The 9,846-nt window shown below is 36.2% G+C and overlaps 1 protein-coding gene across 2 annotated transcripts; it reads right to left on the bottom strand.

Moving 5' to 3' along the window:
* Window positions 1-1,389: 1,389 nt before the first annotated feature.
* On the bottom strand, window positions 1,390-8,090 carry LOC107756457 (CCR4-NOT transcription complex subunit 6-like). 2 transcript variants are annotated; one of them, XM_016573562.1, is made up of 12 exons: window positions 7,959-8,090; window positions 6,750-6,871; window positions 6,451-6,637; window positions 5,419-5,504; window positions 5,231-5,335; window positions 4,923-4,991; window positions 4,679-4,836; window positions 4,130-4,284; window positions 3,844-3,998; window positions 2,843-3,076; window positions 1,965-2,167; window positions 1,390-1,620 (listed from the first exon to the last, which is right to left on the bottom strand). In XM_016573562.1, exons 2-12 carry the CDS (start codon window positions 6,859-6,861, stop codon window positions 1,408-1,410), a joined length of 1,677 nt encoding a protein of 558 aa, XP_016429048.1. In that variant the 5' UTR covers window positions 6,862-6,871; window positions 7,959-8,090; the 3' UTR covers window positions 1,390-1,407. The 2 variants fall into 2 exon arrangements, with proteins under 2 accessions (XP_016429048.1, XP_016429049.1); XM_016573563.1 differs by having other exon boundaries at window positions 6,750-6,863.
* Window positions 8,091-9,846: the final 1,756 nt, after the last annotated feature.

Genomic DNA, 9,846 nt, shown 5'->3' with positions numbered 1-9,846 from the left:
TTGCATGATATACAGGAACGGCAGGAGTGTTACTGACTTGACTTCACATAGACAGATGGCATGTTACGGAGCTTCGCGATTCCCCTCACTTTATGTATACGACAGCGAGCTTGAGATGAATGATTGGATGGACAAGAAAAGCATGTACTCTGACATTTACAAAAGAAAATAAATTACTATAGTAAAAAAAGAGTGCAAAATGAGCAATGAGTGCAAAAGTATGGCAGCGAGAACCAGGAACAACCTCTTTGTCTTTTATACAAGCTGGTAAGTTTTGATTAATTTTGATAAAAATTTAGCTTACAATACTTAATTTTCTGAATTTGGATCATAATTTATTCTTCGTACAAATAGAAAAAAAATAAAAATATTTTTTTAAAAAGGTATTCTTGCATGTGGCTCATATACAATCAGGTCAAGCCTAAATCTGTCCGTTTATATATATATATATTTGATTACATTTTGTACAAAGACCTGGGAGAACCCCTCTGATACAATATAGAAGGTGGTTGTGGCTAGGTCTGAACATTACTAGCCTTAAGAACAGTGCTACAGATCTTTCCAGGATGTGTGTAATGAGAGGATGAAAAGGTATGGGAAATCCTTTTCGACCCAATAAGTGAGATCGCTGGTTAAAAGACTCCCTGGTTAGTCTTATATAAAACCTCCCTTTCTAATAAAAACCTCCTGTTTATAACCACAGTGAGATCAAGCGCAGTTTAAATTATTCACATAGCCTGTCGTACAAAGAAACAAAGAGAACGGGTTAAAACAATAGTGTGCAAAAAGCAGTGCCGCTGAATAGAGACATCTAAAATAATTTGGTTTACATTTAGCACAATTAAGCTCACACCTTTCCAACTCCCACCTAAAGGGGAGAGAGAAAAGACAAATAAGTACTTTTTATGTTGTCTAAGCTTGTTAGAAACATTGTGTAACAGTGCACTCGCTTAGAAAGTCTAAAACGTTCCGAATATTGCACCATTGATGGGAGAATAAAAACATCAGGAGATGAAGCACCGATGTAAAGTGAGTTCCAGCACCGCACAAGAGGAAAAGCTCTCGGGGTTCCACTCTCCTTCCCGGTTTGGGACTGATTTACTTCATGAATTTGGTCTGTAAAACACATTGGTCACTCATCCAAAGGTGAGTTGTGTAAGTGTGTATGAAATGAAATTCAACCAAGTCCAAGTGGAAAAAATAACTTCAAAGAACATGTTTAAATTGAGGCTAAATTCATAAAGGAAGAAAGGTTAATGCTTATTTGCAAGATCAGAATTGCAACAATGGCTGGTTTTTAAGTATTAAGGTCTGATCATAAAATTAATTAAAACAGTCTGCAATTCCTTTGAATGTGTGACCAAGCGAGTTACCCTCCTCTTAGCTACCAGTGGCCAAAAGGGCTCACTACCTGTGTCCAGCTAAGTGGACTCCATTGAGAAGGGGAGGATAAGGCAGGACCAGCTCCAGTTGTGCAAACAGGGAGAAGTGATCTGAGGGGATGTGAGGGTGTGGGCAACCACTGATATTGTTCTCAAGGAGCCAGTTTGTGTCCAAAGGCCCGAGGACGCCCAGCACGTTCAGTTGTGGTCTGGAGTAGAAGATGTAGTCAATGACACCCTAAATTGGGTTTAAAAAGGGAGTTGTGAGCATACATCACTGAATCACACAACAAGAGAACAAGAGCTGTTTTCATTTTTTCTGCCGTTCATCTGTTATGTTATGGTATATGGCAGAACAAGAAAAACCACAATGTGACATGTTTGCAATGTCAAGTAATTTTTCTGTCATAACTATAAGTGCAATACTGGACATAGCAACTGAGGAACAAAAATGGGTACTATTGATAACGTAGAAATATTCTTATTGTAAATTTGATATTGTAAAATTGTCTTGGTACCAAAGTGGCATGGCTAGTTGTAAACTCTAAACAATGGCTGTCACTTTGAGCTCAATGTACTTACTCTGAAGTCAAAAGTGTAATTGGTGTAAGGCATGAGCACGTTCTCGTAGGCACTCTTTAGCTTGAAACCATGCGTGATTCTCCCGTTAGATGTGCCATTTTTGCCGTTGCAGTTAAAGTTGGTCAGGCTGTCACTGTAGCGCAGCTCCTTGAAGTCTTTGTGTGTGCAGTCCACCCCACCTGTGCTCAGGTACTCCACTACACCTACAATCAGATTTGAAACTCATTAAACATGACTGGCACACATACCTGTATCTACTGCAGCTGAGACAATACTATCAAAAAGATGGTTCAAAGACAACACAAAATCAAAAATCAACCTGATTTTATGAATTATGAAGGCCAATGAATTAATCTCATTGGCCTTCTTGTTTCATCAGTGCTTGATCTTCTATAGAAAAAAAAAGGTTTTACATTTTCAAAAAAATCCTGTCTTTAAAACAAATTTTCTGCTAAATAGGGCCCAATGAAATCTGTTTTTTTTATTATTATTTTTTTTTTTTTATGTTTTAATTTTTCTGGATTCTGTTTTAATGATTAAATTAAAGTTTAGTAATTAAAAGTGTGTCTAAATTTCAAACACACACAAAAAAAGATAATTTTTTAAATTTTAACAAAAATCTTTTTTTAATTTAAATCTTTTTTTAATTTATTCATTCCAATTTATCCAAAATCTGTGACATTCAGCATAAGCATTCAGCTGGAAATTCCATTTTTATGACTGGATTGCATGATTCAGTCCATGCTTTCCACATTGCTGAGGTGACCAAGAGCGTGTCACAATGAGCAACAAAGTAGTTTATAGATTCAAAAGCACCTCTATCAAGACAAAATTGAAAACAAGACACGTCGTATGTCTGTGACTTTAAGAAGGCTTACCCGAGTCAGGAAGTGAGTTGAGGTCGGCACAAAGCACCAAAGGGATGCTGTTGGTTTCTCCCGACACGGAGGAGAGCTTCAGACTGCGGGAGGCTTTGTCTCTGATATTCTTCACCTCTGACAGGAACATCATGGTCTGTACCAGCTTCACGTCAGAATATTCTGGGTCCCAGTGCATGTGAGCATTAGCCACTAGTAGGAGCTGCTTCTCCATAGCATGGATAGACTTACCTGCTGTAGAAAGATAGAAAAGAATGTTTTATAAAGACATTTAAACAAAGACATTAAAGACATAAAATCTGACTGGATGAGCATAATGTAGCCTTCACTTACGTTAGCGAAATACACTATAAATTACGCATATTACAATAAATTACACAGCTGTTTGGAAATGGTGTGAAAAACTTATATTTGTGATACACACACACATTACTGCAATGCAGAAATACTTCAAATTTTTTTATATTTTGCAATTCACATTATTTGTGAAGATTTCATTAGATTTACTTTGCAATACAGTAAACTTCACTGAATAAATACAGTACTATGTTTTTGAAAGAAGTCTCATTTGAAATGCATCCCAAGACTGCATTTATTTTACCAAAACAGTAATATTGTGAAATATTACAATTCTTTTTATGTCACTTATTCCTGTGATGGCAAAGCTGAATTCAGAATTTGGAAAGCGGATTTGGATTTTTTTTTATTATTTTAAACTTTTTTTTTTTTCAAAGTAAAAATCTTTCATTTCACTTATCAATTTAATGTGTCCTTGCTGAATAAAATAATTAATTTATCCAAGTAATTAATTTATTAATTAAAAATAACATCATACTTTCCCCAAACACTAGTGTACATTCTTGTATAACCTTTTTTATAATTATACAGTACAAATTAATGGCAATGTTTTACGGTAAAGAAACTAAGGACAGGAGGGTGCTTAGTTGTCATGAAAATAATGTCACAATAGAAAAACAAATTTGAATTGTGCAAATACTCACATGACAACTCCATTAACTCCTTGTTTAGCTCCAGCAACACAGCCACCCCAATGTTGTCCTTGGTCATGACCCGATTCAACATAGCCTCTGAGCCCTCTGAATTGGCCATAGCCAGCTGGTTAAACTCTACTGTGTGTTTCTGCACCATGCTGAACCTAACAGCAAAAAAACAAACAAAAAAATAATAATTCCGGTTCCACGTATTCATTCAAAACAACACTAAATTAAACCTCCCAGACAGAGTCTGACACCACACTTCTCAACCCTTGAGTGTTACTTCACTCACTTTTCAGTCTTGTAGAATATTGCACATCCATCTACATGTTTCCTGTCCGATTCAGACATGGTTCTGGCCCGGGATTTTGGGCTGAAAAATCCATCATATCCCTGTTTACTCAGCTCCACAAGGAAGTAGTTGTAATACTGCTCTGTCTCCACTTCCTGTGCATGACACAGCAGACTAAGTGACTCAAACAATGCTGTAGGGGATTACATGCATTGACTATTCAGGGCTACCTGTTGTGTATCACTGAACTAAAAATAAATAAATAAAAAATAAAAAGTGACCTTTAAAAGGAACAACAAGGAGAGCACTTCATCTGTTAAAACAGGCATACTCAAATACACCAAAAGGTTATCAGTGGCTTATTATGGGAAACCATCATAAGTATTTTAAAATACATATATATAAAATTACATTAAACGTATTACAGTTATGATACGTTTTAAAGCACTTTAAAGGCTGGCAAGCATTTTTGGCTGGTCTGAGATGTTGCTGTGATTGGTTACTGCACATTTTGCTGTAAAATAAAAATTTTACATAAGTTCTTTTTACCTGTAAGCTGATAATATCTACATTGCAGCTGAGGATTTCCTGCATAATGGACTTTTTCCTGTAGCTCCAGTTAAGGGCCCAGGATGGGCAGTAGCCGTAGAGCTGACGTGTGGCGTACTTAGCACACAGCACATTGTAGCACATTACAGTTAACAGGGCTGGTGAAGCAAAGAGGAAAAAGAAAGATCAGGCAAAGTGTACCTAGATTTTGAATTATGTTCCAATATTTTCAAAGAACATCTACCTGTTGGTCTTGTTCTCTCAGGCTCCTGCAGCACAATCCAGGACCTGGACGGAGGTGGCTCTGTTGGGACTGAGAAGGCAAAGCATATGTATTTCAAGTTAATAATTTGAATAGTCAAATGACACAGTCCTTGGGACATTTTGCATTAAGTCACCACAAAAATCTTTAACAACATACTATTAATATTTGATAAATCGCTCTGCACTAACAGTGAATATTATTAACCTTGGACAACAGTCCATGACACTATAGAAAAAAAAAACAGAGATGGACAAATCCTAAACAGTTAATTGGCATGTGATACCTACTGCGCTTGATAGCACCGTTAAGATTGTCCAAAAGGTAGCTTAGCAGTCGCCGGGTACCATCTGGCTCCTGGTAGAGGCTCATAATTTCTTGAGTGAGTGGATTGCCTGTAGAGATACACACAAAAAAATCAGTAGGAAACATTGTCTACACATTGAGGATCTCAATCACCAGAACACTGACCACTCACCTTTTAACCCCAGTGTTTGTAACTGAAACAATTTCCCCAATTCGAATGGCAGAACCCGCAACTGGTTGTTATTTAAAAGCAGTTCCCTGTTGGAAACCATGAAACAAATGTTAACTAACAATACACCAATCAGCTGTGTGTTTGATGCTTACAAGAAAAAAAACCTCAATAAAATCTTTTGACCAGTGCATTATCACAATTTTCATGTCATTTGTGATGACTAAATAGGGACTTTTTTTTAAATAATTAACACTATTTTTCCAGCACATTATATTTGGAACATTTTACATCCAACACAACACTTAATTTTAAAAATGTCAGAACATTTTTGAAATTAACTACAATTAATAAATGCTGTTCATATTTACTAATTTAGTTAAAATAAAATCAAAATATATTTTAAAAAGCACAGTGTGTTCCAATGTGCTGCAAAATTTCAAAAACGTAATAAAAATAGAATACAGCAAGATACAATAACAGAAGGAAACAAATAAATATGTTAGAAAAGGAGATTAAAAAAAGTAATCAAATTAAAATCACAAATACATCTGCTCAAAACTAATGGTCATTACAAACAGTGCCTAATGTTATCAATGAAACTTCATTTAAAAAAAAGTTAACAAATCATTTTATGATGATTGAACTAACATAAAGCGATTTCTAGGTGATAATGCAAAACTAATGGTCATTACAAACAGTGCCTAATGTTATCAATGAAACTTCATTTAAAAAAAAAGTTAACAAATCATTTTATGATGATTGAACTAACATAAAGCGATTTCTAGGTGATAATAGTTAAAACCTTTTATTGACATTTGTTACATTGAGATAAGGCCTGGAAATCACAACTTTAAAATTCCCTGACATTTCCATGACCGTGGAAACCCTGTCGGGAGTGATCTACTTTCATCAAGTGTGCTCATGAGAACATTAAGGACCTTTTTTCATTTTTCCCCCCTGTTTTGCAAACACATTAAATGGAACAAATGATCCATGGAAAGAATAATGCAGATTTTTCTCCAAGTAGCTCACCTGAGAGACACCATGTTGCCAAGCTCTGCTGGCAGGCTCCTGATCTTATTGGACGACAGGTCCAAGAACACAAGGTTGTGCAGCTTGGCCATTTCAGGTGGGATGCGTGACAGGGAGTTGTCACTGAGGTGCAGAGCAGTGAGGTGCGTGAGCGACCAAAGGCCCGAGCTGAGACTCCGAACATTACCTGAGACATAAACAAATATTAATAAAAATCTCTTTCTTTAGTATGTTTCAGTTTCTTTGCAGAAGTGATCTGAAGTTGAGATATCTATCAAAGGGTTTACTTCGAGACATACCAATTATTTCAAGCCCATCCCAGATGGATTTTTTCCCACTGTTTGCCTCCTCACTGGACATGATAGTGTACATCCGCCTGGAATCAGGCGGGTCATATTTCTCTTTGGGCATCCCTAGACCATTGTGGGGGACAAATACATAATCAGATTTATAGAACAAGACAAAAATGTTTGCATGTCATGATTTAGCCGGTTTACAATCCAAACAAGAACACAGTTTACACCTGTTTATTTTCTGAGAGATATAATACGTATAATGTGCATATGCGAAAACTAGGCCTATATAGCATTTGCTGGATATTGTGTATTGTTGCTGCTGTCTTGCAAGAAAATTTCCCCTTAAAGATTAAAAATGTACTATAAATCTATGAATCACTCTAATATGCTGACATTTAATATTATCAATGTTTTTGCAGATAAATATTGTAGTGAGAACTTTGATACATTACCATGTAAAAGTTTAAAATGTAAAAATGGTCACAAATGTGTTTATTTATATACAAACATACAATTAACATAAAAGTAAAAATAAACAGGCAGCTAAATGACCTGGCTAATTGGAACTGTCAAAACAAACGTAACTTGATAACTACTAGCTCCTTACAAGACCAAAACCCACCTGTTACACACACACACTTCAACGCTAATTAGAAAAGAAACAAGTCTAATAATGTTTAATTTTCATATTTATACGATATTGTGCATGTCAAATGAAATAGGAAGTAGAAATGCAACAAAGCGCCCAAGCTAATAAACAACTAGCTCTGTGCTATGCTAATGACCCAATTAAACTCATCAATATTCTAAAACGCGGCCTCCACAGAGATATAACATGAAAGATCATGTTAGTCATATACTTTAAAAAAAAGTGATAAGCATCCAATGCATCCGCTTACTAAAGAGGTAACGTTAATATTTTCCCATAGCAAACCTGACTTGCTAACAGCATTAGCCACAGGCTGCTGAAGGTGCAGCATTCTAAAAGATTTCTATCTTAATTAACACGTGTATATGGGTTATATAAACTGATATTTAGGAAACACTGTGCACACATTTTAAGAATAATAACGATTTTATATAATATTCTCTGCATATGAACAAACAGAGGCTAACTAGTGTAACGTTAGCTAGATATAGCTAAATTGGAAACAAACCCAAACGGGGACTCCAATCAGCAACACATCTTTAGAAATAATGTTTCAGAATTACCTTCAATAGCATAACAACTCCTGAAGTCAGCTGTGTGTCTCACTTCGGCGTTAATTCATTCGTTTGTGTCGGCTGTGCAGCTACGGGAAGTAGCGCAGCATCACGGCGGAGGGTTTTTGTGCAGCTGTTGTGCTGCTCTCCAAAACTATGGAAGCAGATTAGACTCAATAATAATTCACGCAAAAGACACGATGCACACATGCATATCCCAATTCACATGCATGAAACCCAATTCACCTGCACGACAAAAATATATATATTCACAAAAATCAATTCACATGCACAAAATAAGAATAAATATTAATAAAATACGTTTCAAAAATGCAAAACCCAATTCACAGATGTACAACTGTGTACAAAAATTTTGAATGTTTAAAATTCACTAGTTCATCATGGACTGTGAATGTGTGAATCGCCTTGGATTTGTGTGTGTATTTTTGAGAATTTCTCAAGTGGTACTCACTGCAGAGTCAGATGACTTCCATCTCCACCTCTCTGGACATCTAATGGGGTGGAGGGAGAGTTGTGGGTAAGGTTAGGGTGTGGTTGGATATTCTAGCTCCAATCATTAGGCACAAATTACATTTTCTCTATGTCTCGCTGGACGTCTAGCAAGGAGGAGCGAGACGTAAGCTCCACCCATTTACTCTGCAGTGAGTAGCTTCTCGAATTTCTTGCCAGCGAACTCCTCCCACGTGGAACACTCGTACTCTTTAGCCAGTCAGATTTGAGCCTGTCGATCGACCAATCATAACCCGCTGTGGGCGTGCCTACCTGGATGTTACGTCATCAGCGCGAGACCACAGTTCAAGTCACTCACGGTCCAGCAGAGGTATGTGCGGTTGATCGTTTCATTTCAGTTAACTAGCCTTGTAAAGGTGTATTGTTTTATCTTTGCATGCTTGCTTAAAACTTGGAAGTAAAATCGGTTGTTTAGACACACTCGTTAATGTGACCAGTGTAAGCCAGCGGCTGCTTTTTAGTCCAGAGTGTTATGATTTAATATTTAATAAATAATAATTATTCGTGGATACCATACCACACCACATTAAGATATTAGATTCATAAAATAAGGTTTTGACTGATGGGACATGTAAATAAATAGAAGATTATGAAAATATAGTTTTTGGATATTTTTCAAGCAGTCTCTTGTGTTTTTGTTTATTGAGGACATGAAAGAGCTGTCACAGCAGAGCTTGTCTTGTGTCTCAAGTCTTGCGATGACACACATTTAGCTGATGATGATGTATGTAATAACATGCATTGCACACATGGGAAACCATGTACATTTCATTTTAGTTTGTTTATGCTGCAAATACTATTTATTTCAGAATTGTGAGGCTGATGATGTACAAATTGCAGAGACAACCCGTGACCCTGCTGTTCCTAATTCCCCTTACAACAAGTTATGAGGTGATATGAATCTAGAAGTCTCATTTGGAACTGTAACTCTTTCAAAACAGTCATGTTGCAACCCATCCATTTTGACAGTTTCAACAGATTTTTTAAGTCATGCATTATTACTACATTTCTTTTAGAATGGTACCCTATGTCTTTGTACATGTTAAGGCGTAAAGCTTTGTTATGCATTGTTAAATGTTCTTGTTATTGTTCTGGTTTTATGTCAGAATTAAAACATTCAAAACAAGTCAGTTGTTACAGTTGCTGTATAAGATTTATTAATTTATTAAAGTTTATTAATGTTTTCTAAATATTTTGGGAATGAAATGACCTGACCATGATTAATTGTAATGTGCCTGTAACATGAAATATGAATTGACAATTATGGAGTACAAACGTAGCACAGTTGAATATATGTCTCTCACATAGGTCTGAGATTGGCTTGATACCAGTTTGACGCTGTGCTAGAAGTTCACCAGTATTTAAA

The sequence above is a fragment of the Sinocyclocheilus rhinocerous genome, unplaced genomic scaffold (assembly GCF_001515625.1).
Source record: "Sinocyclocheilus rhinocerous isolate Xijiao unplaced genomic scaffold, SAMN03320098_v1.1 scaffold111, whole genome shotgun sequence".
NCBI lineage: Eukaryota > Metazoa > Chordata > Actinopteri > Cypriniformes > Cyprinidae > Sinocyclocheilus > Sinocyclocheilus rhinocerous.
This window is presented reverse-complemented; position numbering and strand designations above follow the sequence as displayed.

Excerpts from the sequence above, each read along its gene's own strand:
- LOC107756457 (XM_016573562.1), bottom strand. The coding sequence starts at position 6,861 with ATGCCCAAAGAGAAATATGACCCGCCTGATTCCAGGCGGATGTACACT. Across the intron at positions 6,638-6,749 it reads GGATGGGCTTGAAATAATTG|GTAATGTTCGGAGTCTCAGC; the intron begins GTATGTCTCGAA and ends TTTATGTCTCAG. Across the intron at positions 4,285-4,678 it reads TAGATATTATCAGCTTACAG|GAAGTGGAGACAGAGCAGTA; the intron begins GTAAAAAGAACT and ends TGTCATGCACAG.